The 15,393-nt window shown below is 41.9% G+C and overlaps 1 protein-coding gene across 2 annotated transcripts in view; it reads right to left on the reverse strand.

Moving 5' to 3' along the window:
* Nucleotides 1-15,393, reverse strand: part of LOC146809407 (transient receptor potential cation channel subfamily M member 4-like) — a 388,425-nt gene that overhangs the window by 21,244 nt on the left and 351,788 nt on the right. For both annotated transcript variants that reach the window (XM_085616252.1, XM_085616251.1), the window contains exon 21: nt 240-421. In XM_085616252.1, coding sequence (XP_085472378.1) covers nt 240-421 — 182 coding nt within the window. The remainder of the gene's footprint in view (nt 1-239; nt 422-15,393) is intronic.

Consider the following 15,393-nt stretch of genomic DNA (forward strand, 5'->3'; position numbering starts at 1 on the left):
GCTTAACACTAAAATATTGTGGACTCTTCAAGAGCAGCACTAGCAGCATGTGTGGTAAGTTTATTTCAATGATCTAGTTTTAGAGAAATATCCACTACCCCACCCCCTCTCAATGGAATAAATTCCATATATTCTACACGCTAAAACGAGTGATATTTGAAGATCTCCAATTTCTCATGGATTGTCTGAGTATTTTCCCTCTGCCGGAACCCAGAAAGAGCTGTCAAGGCGCTACTCACTGAAGTGTCTGATCTTCATGGACTCTACTTTGCGGATCTTGCGTTTGATGAAGGTGTGGATGTGGCTAATTATGATAAAGGGGGGCGCCAATGCAGGTCGGTTGTGATACTCCACGATCAGATTGTAACGCTGGAATTTCCAGTAGATGTCGCTGTTCCCTTGAACCTTCGAGAATGTGTAACTGATAGAAGAAATAAAGGAGATTGTTACAAATAATACACAAACATAAGCACACATACATAACTGGTAAAGAATGAAAGACAGTAAGGAAAATGTGTTGTGCTAAAAAATAACTTCTCTATTAATCAAGACTACATTATCAGATCAGACATGGATTTCTTATAAACATATTTTCTGTGCTTTTAGCACTTTTAAAATGTGCTAACTAAGAAGAAGGGAGAGCCAGTGGTCAACCCCACATTGTGGAGCACTGTGCATATAATGTAATCCCAGAATATCTGCATGTGATAGTACCGCAGTCTGCATAGAGTGAATAGAGGAAGGAGCTCAAGACCTTGCTCTTTGACTTAACCGCAGAAGCAACCCGCTCCCCCCTCCCCCCCACTCAGCGCCTTGAGACCCTAACAGGTGAGTAGTCATGCTTTACAAGAAACCAGATTGATTGGCTGCATACTCAAATCCTCAGCTGCAGTTATTAAAAGGCATTTCAGGTAGAAAGCTGCAGCATTCCTCCTAGCACTAACTCAATGCACCAGCGACATCCCCAACATGGCTGCTGAGCAGAGGTTCTTCCCACGTTCAAGTTTTGCGACACACATAAATGAAAAAATCACCCAATAAAAGAACTAAAGAAGTTATTTACCTCTAATAAAGTTTCCCTGCCTCAATTTCTTCTACAGCGTCTCATGTTCACTATAATATTAGCCCTACTGTGTGATGATTTCACACACAAACCTTTAATAACTTTTTGCTTCTTTACAGACTTCTTGGCATCAAGCAGGAAATGTTTGATTGATCTTAACCCATTTACATCAGTAAATTGATGCAAAGTACTCCTCTTTTTAGCACTCGAGCAGTTGTAGAACTGGCACAGCAGAACGTCATATACGACGATGGAGAGTTTCAACATTTAGCACATATAGAGAAAACATCCACTAAAGAGGACCAGCTGCAGAAAAATGGTGTGTTCCTCCTCATCAGAAAATCTTACAGAGAGTCACAAGTTAATTAGAAATGAAAATCAATGACCAACACAGAGGTTCAACAATTAACCTGAATGCCCACTCAGCACGCATTGACATACTTGAATATCAGGTCTGCAGGCACTAGTTTTAGCAGAAAGGTGAGCAGATTGCCATGTGGCTGCTTTGAAAATGTTGGCAATGTAGGTAATTTGCATCAACATGGGCCTACGTTGGCAATCATGCTATGGGAAAAAAAATAATTAGCTACAAAAAATAACCGAGGACAGAGGACTGACAGCTTTGAAAATCAGGAGGATGCCATCATGAACAAAATATCTGTGATGATGCAGAGACAACAGAAATGTTATTTTCTTCACAGGTATTATGCATGAAGACATCACAGTGATTTGGAGATGATTATTTTTATATTTTAAAGTCAAGCTGTTGACTGCGATTTATTAGGTTTAAAAAGTCGAATGCTGGCTGTCTGGGGTGAGGTATTTTCGGTCCACTTTGACTGATATATTGGTTGACAACCCAATGAAAGAAGAGACTGTTGAAATCATATACCTCAGCAAGTAGCATCTTGTGTGCTGATCAACGCAAGTTGTATCTTGACATTTCTGGCCATGAAGTTCTGTGGGGCTCGGTTATGTGTCTTCATTGACACCTCGATGAATTCAAGAGTAAGATCTAGCTATTGATATGTCAGAACGTAAAGCAGCTAAACTCTTCTAGATTGGGGTTTGATGAAGAAATGTCCCATCATTGTGGGACAGCAGTAATGAAACAGTTTGTAGTTTCATTTGGATCTCTGAGAGGTGAAGCACAGACAAGTACAGTTTCTGTGCGGCCATGTCAATGCTACAATGACCATGTTTGCCCTAGCCAGTCCAGAATTCTAATGGACTGGAGTTTTAGGCAAAGACCATACAAAGGTTAAATCCACATACTTAGTTTCCTGAGCTCAAAGAAGGACCCCTTTCTATTTAGCGAAATGGAACCAAGGCATCATCAAAATGCGGTAGCTCTGGAAAACATTGGAGCGAAAGCCTGTGCAATTGGAGAACAGGGATTGAAATAATGTGGATCACTGATCCGGATTCCAGGACCACTCCTCGCGAGAATGAAGCATTTATCAGATTTGATCGGAAGGGCATCACAGATTAACTGGTCTTTGACGGCCGTGGATGATTTGGGACCACGAAGTGGGCAGATAGCCAAGCTTTGCATTGGTGCTGCACGCCTATTCTTGGGAGACTATTCTGAACCCACTTCGCATAGTTATAGGTTTCTCTGTGGATTCCATGTCTGTATAGATCACCAGGTGACTGAGTAACTGGTGTTTTTGATTCCACCAATTTCCTCCTTAAAGAAATGGTGACTTTTTATCTGTATGTTTTTTGGGGTACAGTAGTGGGTGGACATTTAGCAGACTGTTTAATAAACTCAATTCAATAAACAAACCTTTTTGAGCTGATGTTTTGCTTAATGATTTTTGTTTCTTACAATCAAGGCTTTGGCCTCAAAGACAAGATTTTTCTATTTTGTCTTGCAGTATGGCATATTTTGAAGGTTTCCACTGAAGGGCCACCATGCCAGATCCAATGACTTGTTTGGCCATGAAATTGTTTTGAGAACCGTTAACTGAAAGCCATCATATCCCACACCCTCCTTATCTTGCAGGCAAGCTCACCATCTCTGCTGGCTCTAAGCACATCCTCAGCCAGGACACCATCAGAATGGAGACTGAGAAATGTAGAAAACAAAAAAGCACCCTGGATCTGGAAGAACATCCCCAGATCCATAAAGACTGCCCCAATGCTAGTCAACTTTAGAAAAGAGTTAAAGAACATTACATCACAAGTAATTAACAGTACATAAACTAGCTGCTTCTTCTACCACTCGTTGACCGTATGCTCGTCTTGGACCTGTACAGTGCTCTGCTGCCTTTTGTCTAGTTTGGCACTATACAATTACCACATACATACGTACTATAACTTCACATTGTTCAAATAGAACATCATCCATATAAATGCACATATACCGGACAGGAATCCCTTTGTGGATTCTTGGCAGGTGTAGAAAAGGTGCATTCGGACAAACACTTTTATATGCAAATTTAACTGTGTGGATCGGGCCGATAGTGTTTAGCTGAAAACAAGCAGGAAAGCAGAGACCTTGAGGATAATTGTACACATCCAGCCTCCCTGATGAAGCTGCTGCAATAGTTAATGAAACCCAAATCCTGCATTTCTATCTATATATCCCTTAACAAGTCGAGAATTCTTGTTTCTGGGCATTTTAAGCAGCAGGAATAATGGTAATGCATTATTTTCCCTATATTCATATATAGTGGTACTAGTTACATTTCTGTATCAGAAGGAACATTAGATTTTTTTGGTTAGTCAGAGTTGTTGGCAGGAGGTTCTCCTACAGCTATTGGTGTATTTTCTCCACCTTGTCTGAGTTGATGACTCTTTTATTGGTAATTAGAACTTCAGTGTTTAAACTGCTCGCACTGATACCACAACTTGTCAGTCTTTTTAGGGTGTGGCTTTGTGATTTTATTTTCAAAGCCTACTGACTGCCATCAGATATTTAGCTTCAGTTTTCATGCAATGCATTTTGTCAACCACATGAGAGGCAAACAATGTACCCATTGTAATGGAGGCTCGTCATCTAATGTTCTGTATCAGGTCTCAAACACGCAAGTGTCAGGCAGCGGGATTAGTGTATTTGCCACCTTCTATTACAATCTAAAAGCAATGGCATGTTAACTAGCTGCTGCATGTTTACTCTGCTAAAGAGTAACCGACCTCTGTAGACTGCTGGGAAGGAATCGCCTCCTCTGCCTTGGAAGAATATGCTTTGTGTCTTCATAGCAATGGCATATGTGCTGTAGACCTTCCTGCTAGATGTATCAAAAAGTCGGCTTCCTTTGACCTGTGGGCAGATGAAAAAGAAGCAGGGAACCGTTTCTTCTAGCTGAGCCCATAACTGAGCCGGGATGATGATACTCTGTTCTTTCTCATATCTCATACTGCAGAGTCCTGTAGTCCTGTATTAGTCTGACAATGGAGCCCTTCTTCAATGGCGGTGTTAGGAGCATTCCCATTACCAGTACAACTTGGCAGGACCTAAAGAGAAAATTGGCTTGCGGTACGCTTGATATTCCAATGTCACAAGGATCACGGACGAATCTAGTCACTGATGCAGTTGTAAAGATCATAACCATTGCAGCTCATCCAAACAGAACACCACCACCAGTAGGGATGCCATCAGCGAGGAAAGCCATTGTTGGAGGTACAAATGGTTATTCTGAATATTAAGATCTTCGGGTGATTTCCCATTGGTGTTTAACATTCTCCTTGAAGGTTGGCCTTATTCTGGAGTGTGAAAAGGAGTTTGGCTCTGTTTATGTACCTTTTTTCCCTAGGAACTGGTCTTCGCAGGGCACAAGTCCAGTGATGTTTTGTAGGAGTGCTGCTCCTTCCAAGGTCTTGATGCCTACAGGATGGATTTATAAGGACTCAAGAAAAGACTATTGACCATATAGTGAGAAGTGCACGTCATGTAGTGAGTCACACAAGAGGTTTGAGACCGCTCGTGGCAACCTCTATGTCGAACCATGTGTTTGCATGACAATGAGATCTTTAAATTCAGAGTACCCATCATCAAGTACCTCAGCAGAGTAGGATCTAACAAGGCTGATCTGACCTTTGACAGCTATAACCTCGACGTCATCAACAGTTTTTTGTGGAGTCTGTTTCGGATAAGTATTGTACCTTTGATACAGATCCCCTCAACGTCGATCACAAAGGCTGCGAACCCTGTGGTGGTGTTTGTGCTGGTGCTTTTCAGTGGTGGTGATTCAGAACAGACTTCCCATGTGCCTGGAGGTGTCTCAAAGAAAGTAGCAGATCACTGCTCTGATGGAAAGTTACGTAATGACTTCATTTTCTTGGACATATTATGCCAGGCCCTCCACCAGCCTTCCGGACTAACCCGACTCATATGGTTTGTAGTTCTCCCCTTGACGTTTTTTTATGTCTCTTACTTGGCTGTTCCAGCTACCTTGGCCAACTAGAAAAACAAATTAGTACGTATGGTGCTGCGCCTGTCGGCCTGTCCCTATAAGATGTGTATATAGAACTGAGAGAGACCCCTTGTCAAATTCAAGGGAATGGGGTACTTATCACAAGTATAAAATGGCAATCCCCTCGTTAGCACACAATGATAAAATGCTGTTGCACAATATCACACAATTATATTAAACAATTAGGTATCCCAATTTTTGTCACATTTATTGTATTTAAAAAAATACATGTATCACATTAAAAATCAATTATACATTTTCCTCGAAACATATTAAAAACATATTGACCATATCATACAGAATCGTAAGTTCATATACAAATAACAGCCTGTTATGAGCCCGCATAACAGAAAAACACAAAAGACAATGCACTTTGTCATGTATTACACATCCTATTCGGCCATCAATCTATGTACGCAGTTTGTGATATGTTTGACACAATTATATCTCCAAAAAGCTGCGGTGATCCCTTGGATTGTGTTTCCAATTGCGTCAACGCGTTTCGATGGAATCTCTTATAAGGCCATCTTTTTCAAGACAAATCATAGGCTAAATCGTTGTCTGTTATATTCAATCCTTTATATCTGATATCTGTGGACTCAACCATTACTCCATATTTTCTTATTAAATCACGTTCTCTGATGCGGAGTATTATCGTCCGTTATACGCAGGGTTGAAAAATGCTAATTGCGTTACAGTGAAATCACTTCCTTGGCTTTTAGAGAGATGAATCACTCGATTTTCACTTTCAACCAGCGGCGGGGGTCCGTTATAATCCTCCCTTGTTTAGCGCCACCTTACGACATGTGTTGTCTGGCGTCAATGCGGAAGTACTCCTGCAAAGTCTTTCCCTTGCAGGTGTACTTCCGCATTTCAATACTAAAACGTCTCAACAATGTACCGTGCACTTTCTGGTGTTGTTTGATGGCAGCTTTTGCATGATATACTGCATTATGATGGGAAGCGAGTTCCATACTGTACTTCTTACGGCTCTACCCGAGTTGCAGACACTTAAAGCACCTGCATCAATAACAGGAATTTTGCTGCCCTTTTCTCACCAAGACGCCTTTGTTTTTAAATATAGTACAACAGTCTTCGGCGTACACTTGTTGTACTTCGTAGAGCAGACCGAAAACTTCGAGTCTTGCCTGTATTGAACTAACCGGGATCTGAAAGCTTTACCTGATTGGAGTGAAGCCTGGAGACTCAGGTGTGGTCATTGCTGTACAGTGTAAATCATTCATCCAGCACCGACTGAAAGTGGTATTGTCCCAAGGACATCGTCAGAAATGGGAAAATGTATTCCCATCAAATGGTAAAAGGATAGTAGAAGGAATGCAGCAGTGTCAAGAGAGGAAGAGCCATAAGTAGCGAAGTCGGGCGGGTATCTTGTAGATAGGGGTATACGTACGTAATTGTTATTTTCTTTTGCGCAATTACACAAACATTCAGGTAATTTCGCAAAATGGAAATCTGCCATTTACAGCATTGGTTTAATGCAAAATGCACCTTCGTATACATTTGGGATGCGAGGATTCATTTCGCTGTATAAAAAGGTGCAAAAAAGGCAAGGATTTTTACCCGAACTGTCTGTAATTACATGACCAGGAGTAATTCGGTAATTTTGAATAACAAATGTAATGCAAAATGCTGCAAATTACTCAGTATTACACCAGGGTAACAATTTTGCCTGGGCTTACTTACAGATTTATTTATTTTTTAAACTATGGCCCTGAAAAATTGGCAACAAGGACAAATGTGTGAGTAAATCTGTCTGGCTTACTTAATTGGTCACAAACTTACTGCTTTTTTAAGTATTTATGGGTTTAAGACACCTGCTGCAGGGATCTTTGTGTACCAAGCAAGGACCATGGTATAAAAGCAGAAATAGAACGCTTATGGTTAACGCACCTGCTGGAGATCAGAACTATGTGCTGTCTAGTCACAGGTTTGACTCATCATAAAATACCATAGAGGCTTATGTACTTGCTGCAAAGGAGAGCGTCCAACATGCAGATCTGAGATCTGTATTTTATGTAGCTTGCTGGGTGGGTTACAGCTTTGGCTGCAGAAGTCCTAGAGTTACCTGCAGATCACAAGTTTCCACCATACTGTGTTTTTTCTCAAAATACCAATATTCTAAGGTCGGTAAAAAGTGGAACTGTGAACAATAATCATAGAATTACAGGTATATATGATTGATATTCTCACAGTGCATAAATATCACTTTCATATAAAGCTTGGAAACATAAAAATCTCAATCCAAATCATAATTTATCTTTTAGATACCTGTGAATGTATTGTCACCATGGTGCTAACCTTCAGCTAACAGCCGAGGCAGGATGAGTCCAGAACAATGTTTCTTAACCTTTTGATTTCTGTGGACACCCTTTAGTCGTTACTGGAATCTGGGAACCCCCACTGAATTATTTTTGGTATCCGGGGACCCCCACTGAATCATTACTGGAATCTGGGGACCCCTACTGGATTATTACTGGAATCCGGGGACCTCCACTTAAGCAGTTTTGATGATTTGAAACTCAAAACCATTCACAAAAATACAGAAACAAGCGTTCATCAAACAATACACGAATGGTGAACTACAGGTCTGGCTGTAAGGCGGTGCGAACGGACCGGGCCCTGACTTCGGGTGGAGGCGTCTTGTATGAAGTATATTATGGTTTTGAAGGAATACTGTCCTGGGTTTTACTGGAGAGTTAAAAATGTGAATGTAAATCTGTCCTTGAGGTATATTATCTAGTATGATCTTCCAGCAGTTCCCTTAATGTATACTGCTCTTTTACTCCCGAGCTAGGTTTGTGCGCTGTAAATGTCGAATACACAGACACATACAGACAACCAAAGGTCTCTATTGACAATGTTTATGTAGTTTTTCAATCACATTTTTGTTTACTTATTCTGCCTGTGAATTTCTGAAGGTGTTGTGGAACTTTTTACTCAATGACCCTTGATCTTTCCAGAGAAGGATAGACTTGAAGGCTCCTGCCTGTGAGGGAGGTCATGAGGAGGGACTTGTGAAACACGCGAGAAGCGCTTAAATAGGTAAGCCAGTAACTTTGGGAGTCTGAAATGAGTAAGTTGCGACTCAACCGCCTACTGTCCAGAAAACAGTTTTGATTGGCATAAAATGACAGACGCTGCCTTAATCCGAGAGGAAATAGAAAGGATTATTTCATTCAAAAGGATTAAGACAACCTCCATGAAACGCTTCCCATTAGTGAAGCAGAGCATGTCCTTTACTAAACCAAGGAACGGTGACGGAGTTGAATGGTTGCACAGACATGCTAACATCCCTCCCCCCCTTCGTTTAGGTGTATCATCGGGAGAAACGTTTCCTTTGCTATCACCTGGGATGAGTTGTTAGTAACTCAAAGATAGTAACACACATATGATCACATTTTGTTCATCTACGCTTCTATTGCTGTGCCTCAAGCCACAGTGCACATTAATGTAAGCAAGATGTAGTGATGGTGTTTTTTTCTTATTAAAGTGTTAGATATATTAGACCAGGAGCCGCTTGTTCTCCTCACTATGGAAGGAATCACTCTTGCTCTTGGCTCGTTCTTGCAATACTGTGGTTTTGCCTCATGAACCTCACCTGTTACGACCACTGTTTTACTCATACAAATTTTCCAGCCCTACTTTTCCCTCACCACCTGTTACATCTTCGATCTTGATCCTGGTCAGTGTCCCGTCCCTTGCGTACACCGAGAATCATCTCCACCTTGCTCCCTGTCAATGTTCTGTACCACTCTAATGACAACACCTTAACATATTTGTGGGGACATTTTGTAGAGTCCTGGATTTCCAATACTTTTGCTATCTCTGGGTGAAAGACAGGACAAGTGAGCTTCCGCATTTGAGTTTTCACTTGCAAAACAAACTGTCCATGCACCCATAAAGCCACCAGCATAACAAGGGCGCAAAGTAGTCAAGGGTACAATCAGACTTCTGTACAGTGTTTATGTCCAAGTCAAAGGTGACAGGTGTTCCAGTAGGACAGAGTTCAAGTATTTTCAAACCGAAGTAAACCCAAACCGGTTTGTAGTAGTTTACGTGGGGGGCAGATGTAATAGTAGACCAGAACTCATTATGAAGTCCCACAGTGACATCAATAAGACCCGCAGGAAGGGCGGCAACCAAGGCTTTATCACTTCCCACTGAGAAGTGCCCTAGGGTCAAACATGAAAAGCAACCATAAAGAACGACATAGCTTTTGTGTTCTTCGATTCTAACCTATGTACTGGCATTCTTATAGTTGTCATGGAAACAAAGAATCCCAGGTCTGGTCAGTTGGAGTCTGCCTGCCTGAAGCCGGTTGTGTATCACTTGTCTGAAATAATCGTCATCAATAACTCCACGTGCGTGGACTTAAAAATATCTGGGCTTGTGAGTAGGGAGATGGTTAAAATCAGCCAAAGCTCATATCCTGGGTAAAGCTTGGGATGAGGGCATGCTCGTTAGTTCATTTGAAGGAGAGTTATCTTTTCACCTTCCTGACATATGCACTACTTTGTATTTGCGTTTGCATCTCTAGGCCTGATAGGCTGCAGGAAACCGAAGGATCCTGGGTCGTCTCGTTTTTTTGATGAGCTCTCCATGCAGATGGTCTATTCAGGGGGTCCTTACCCAGGATTTCCCAGTATCAAGACAATTTTTCACCTTTTAGGGGCAACCGGCCATTCTCCCAGTCCAGACAGGTCACAAAGCTAGACTTCTAGAAAGAATCCAGGCTTTTTTCCAGTCTGAGTAGGAGTAATCCATTTACTCATGGCTAGTCTACAGAGTAACAATAAAAAGAATCTCAAAAAGAGTGGAGGGTCTAAGGGATATAAGTTTAAAGACTCAAACAGTAAAAATCCCAATCCTAAATCTAAGTACAAAGAAAACTGTGAGTCTATGAGGCTAGGTGACCTTCATACAGCTACACCATCATTACTAAACAAAGAATGTATTTCCACCAAAATGTCACCCTGGATGTGTGCATGGATTGAAGATCTATGAATGCATCAAAGGTTCCCATCACCCACATACAGTGGCTTGCTTCATCATTTGGGAGACCAGGGACTTATCTGATAACCGGATGCCACCAGGATGGCGTGGGGCAGGGTTCAGGGTTTGTCCCGGATGCAACTATGGCAGTGTTGCTCCAATGAAAAGACCACTCTAAAGGTTAGTGTGGGGTGATGTGTGCAGTGCAAATAAAGTAAATGTGATATGATAAAATTGGAAACAAGGCACAAAAAATTATTTATTGAAATGCTGCCTTGATACCAAATTAAAACAGTGCTTGTAACAGTTTTAACAAATAACTGTGTTGGAACTGGTCGACATGTTTCAGCTTTGGGTGGATGTGCCCTAGCTTTCGTCAGGACCATTAAAGCTACTGCATCTTGAATGTGAAAAAAGGTAAATCATACAACCTGCACCTGGGATAGGTGTGGGAGAAATTACCTAAGGAGGTGGAAATAAACATAATGAGAATAGTATACCAGAGGTGAAACCTTGTAACTGATAGATCACATAACGCATAAAGTTGTTGTTCAATTATGCCAAATACATATTAGTAAAAACACCCCTTCAAAACGATAAAGGTGCTATAGATATTGCACTTACCCGAATGAATCTAGGTATTCGCCTCGCCTCACCTGGCGACTGCTCAGGCGTTAGGAGGCACCGCTCTAAGAGATGAATGAATAAGAGGCATGGTCCAAGATTAGAGTGACACAGTACCCTAAAAAATCGAAAGACGCTTATCCTTAAAAAACCAAAGGCAGAAAAACAAAGGCATGATCCTGAGACGGGGCAAAGCCCTATCTGAGCATGATATCAGGATGTTCCTGACGGTAGTCTTACGGTAAACAGAAATCTGCTGCGGTGTTATAAGACCGTGTGTAGACACGAAGAAATAATAATAGTACCTGCACTAGTATTTACTCACTTATGCGGTGTCGTATCTCGAGTTCATTAGTGTATGCGAGACGACAAAGGGTCTTCTCATGTTGGTTTATGTGTGGTTTACAAACGAAAACAATAGTGTTCGCTATGTTAATAGCGGGTTGGTCTATCTCAAACCCCCTATAGTATAACGCTAATGATTGACAGGCAAAAAGGTCGTTTATACAATAAGAAGTAGCGTGCAGATCATCGCGTGTATGCACAGATCTTACCTCTCCGTCGGTACCTCGGGCGGCTGCTGAGCCAGAGGGGAGGTGAGTGATCCTAATGGCATCGGTCTTTTATACAACATGAAATAAGGATGTCGGGACAACGTGCAAGGAGGACGCCCGAAGATGACGGCATTGCACGTGACCCGGGTGTCATGGGAGTTGTAGTTATTGGTGCCAGGACTCCGGGCAACACTATCAACCGAGGCAGTAGTAATTCCTAGGGATCAACAATGTTATGGAACGGTGTCATGTACCCCATTGCAAATCCAAAGTCCATGTATTTTCTCAGTTGAAAGGGATCGCCCATATTAGTGGGTACAAAACCTAAACCCCTATTGAGAACATTCAGTTCCGCTACAGTGAGTGTCCTTTGACTCAGATTCACCACTAGATCGTCGTGTCCGTACTCTGCCCTGCTTGTGGTGTGCTCCCAGTCTGGCTAATCTCTATGTTCACTGTTTTGAACAGGATATTGTGCTTACCGACCAGAATCCTTTCCGCGGGCAAATTGCCTGTTGGAAAAGGTACATAGATGACATCTTGGTAATCTGGCACGGTACTGTGGCCTCCCTACTGGATTTTCACTCGTGGCTGAATTCTCAGAATAACTTTTTAAATTTCACTGTCACATATGATAAGACCAGACTTCCTTTTCTGGATATCACGATCTATCCTGCACTAGGCACTTTGGGCAGTGAACTGTATAAAAAACCTCAGACAAGGAATTCCCTCCTGAGTTTTCATAGTCATCATCCCAAATCACTCCGACAGAATTTGCCAGTAGGACAGTTCCTACGGATCCGTAGGAATTGTTCCACAAAGGACAGCTTTTTATCTCATGCTGATCAACTTTCTAAACAACTCAAAGCCAGACAATATCCATCTCATCTGGTGAAACAAGCCTACAAACGGGCGTCCAATAACAATAGGGATGCCCTACTGGAACCTTCAGCTCCTAAGGAACCTTTGACCAGGATGACATTAGTTACTACTTTTAGTACATTTTCCAACAGTGTTCAAAAGTCAGTACGAAAACATTGGCACATTCTAAATGTTGGAAATGACAAGATTCCACCCCCTCTGTTTTCTTTTAAACGAGGGTCTAGTCTGCGTGATAACCTCGTTCACACAAGACCCAAAACTAAACCAGCCTTGGGAGCGTCAGCACTGAGATTTGCCACCAGTACAGGGCCACTATCCCTGTGGCTCATGTTCTGTATGCCCTCAGACACAACAAACCAAGTCGATCGATCTAGGGTTGGCCAAACCCTGGATCTTACGCAAGCATACGAATTGCAATTCTGATAAAGTGATTTACCAGATAACATGCCCTTGTTCACTTCGATACATTGGTATGACGACACGAAAGATCAAAATCCGTATCAGTGAACACAAGAGCACCATAAGACGCAACAAACAAGCTACCAGATTGACCAGTCACTTCCTTGCTTTAAATCACAAACCTGAAGATTTGAGATGGATCATTCTGGAACAACCCTTTATTCCATCACACATCAGTGACGTTAAGAAATTTCTTAAAGAGCAAAAATGGGTGTTCAAACTAAAGAGCGATATCCATGGATTAAATGATCAAATACCATGGACATCGCTATAATGACCAGCAACAAAGAGTACTACTGTTAATCCTCGTCACACTCCTCATACCACCCGAGCTGCTTTACACTACTGTTCTCTCTTGTCTAGCTATGGCTGGTCCCATGAGTTTTTTTTGTCGTCCTGATGCTTGCACAACTCCAGGACTGATCATTAATACATAATTTGTTTTTTTGAGAGTTCATTTTCAGTGCCTATATTGCCATGGGGACTTCCACCGGCTGCCCTCGATTTAGACACTTGTTAGCTGTTAAGAATTGGTACTGCGTTTCTTAAGTCTCATATTGTGCGCATAGACAGCATTTTTCGTTCTTCCCCGAAAAGTGTAAACTCCATAATAAACCATTGTCTTATACTATATCTTTCAATATGTGTTTGATATATCCGTATCCTCCTTAGATACGGTGATTAGGTTGTGAACAACATGGTTACATTACTTGTCAATGACTACAATTCCCATCGCAGTTTGGGGAACATCTCATGACGTTCCGTCATCAATGCGCGCCCCTTTTGAAATTACTCAAAATACTGAATGCGCGCTTCGTTCGTGATCATTCCAAATATCACACTAACGGACTTTGGATTTGTCACTCTAATCTTGGACCATGCCTCTTATTCATTCATCTCTTAGAGCGGTGCCTCCTAACGCCTGAGCAGTCGCCAGGTGAGGCGAGGCGAATACCTAGATTCATTCGGGTAAGTGCAATATCTATAGCACCTTTATCGTTTTGAAGGGGTGTTTTTACTAATATGTATTTGGCATAATTGAACAACAACTTTATGCGTTATGTGATCTATCAGTTACAAGGTTTCACCTCTGGTATACTATTCTCATTATGTTTATTTCCACCTCCTTAGGTAATTTCTCCCACACCTATCCCAGGTGCAGGTTGTATGATTTACCTTTTTTCACATTCAAGATGCAGTAGCTTTAATGGTCCTGACGAAAGCTAGGGCACATCCACCCAAAGCTGAAACATGTCGACCAGTTCCAACACAGTTATTTGTTAAAACTGTTACAGCACTGTTTTAATTTGGTATCAAGGCAGCATTTCAATAAATAATTTTTTGTGCCTAGTTTCCAATTTTATCATATCACATTTACTTTATTTGCACTGCACACATCACCCCACACTAACCTTTAGAGTGGTCTTTTCATTGGAGCAACATTGCCATAGTTGCATCCGGGACAAACCCTGAACCCTGCCCCACGCCATCCTGGTGGCATCCGGTTATCAGATAAGTCCCTGGTCTCCCAAATGATGAAGCAAGCCACTGTATGTGGGTGATGGGAACCTTTGATGCATTCATAGATCTTCAATGCATGCACACATCCAGGGTGACATTTTGGTGGAAATACATTCTTTGTTTAGTAATGATGGTGTAGCTGTATGAAGGTCACCTAGCCTCATAGACTCACAGTTTTCTTTGTACTTAGTCTACAGAGTACTCTGGCTGTCTATAGGTTGTTGTGCAAAATACTGTATCTTCTCTTGGTGATCAGAGTGGTAATGCTGGACAACCAAAGTGTTACTTTTTCCAAACTTTCAAACCCTTCGCTAATCTTAGAGAAGATCTGCTTTTCCGAGGTCAGACCAGTTTAAACTGGCCAAGGTTAAAATGTGGATAATCCTCGGATGAGGTCCTGAAAAAGGCCACCTTTGCTATGTTGCAGCCAATATTGGTGGAATAGGGGGAGGGAGAATTTCACCTAACCATGGAAAATCAGCATTAAAGTAGGTAAGAGGCAGGAAGCCGCTACCCCCACCTCCAAAGATGTAGGGATGAGGACACAGAGCACAGGGTTATGGAGGCAGTCTTGTCTACCATGAAATAAACACACAACACACAAAAAGAGATTCAGGTTATGTGGCACTGGATGGGATTTTACAGGGAGAGACAGTACGCTTTCTCACCCCAGGGGTAGTGTAAAAAGGCCAATGCCTCTAGCTTGGGGTGATGGGGCAGTAGCCACCATCATTCAGTATCGGCTCACAAACAGTACAGCACAAATGTGAAGTACTCACAGATTGTGAAGTCCAATAGGGAGGAATCGTGCAGTAGAATAGACAAGCCAAGATGACAGAGCTAAGCTAAGCCATGC

This window comes from Triturus cristatus, chromosome 7 (genome assembly GCF_964204655.1).
Source record: "Triturus cristatus chromosome 7, aTriCri1.1, whole genome shotgun sequence".
Classification (NCBI taxonomy): Eukaryota; Metazoa; Chordata; class Amphibia; order Caudata; family Salamandridae; genus Triturus; species Triturus cristatus.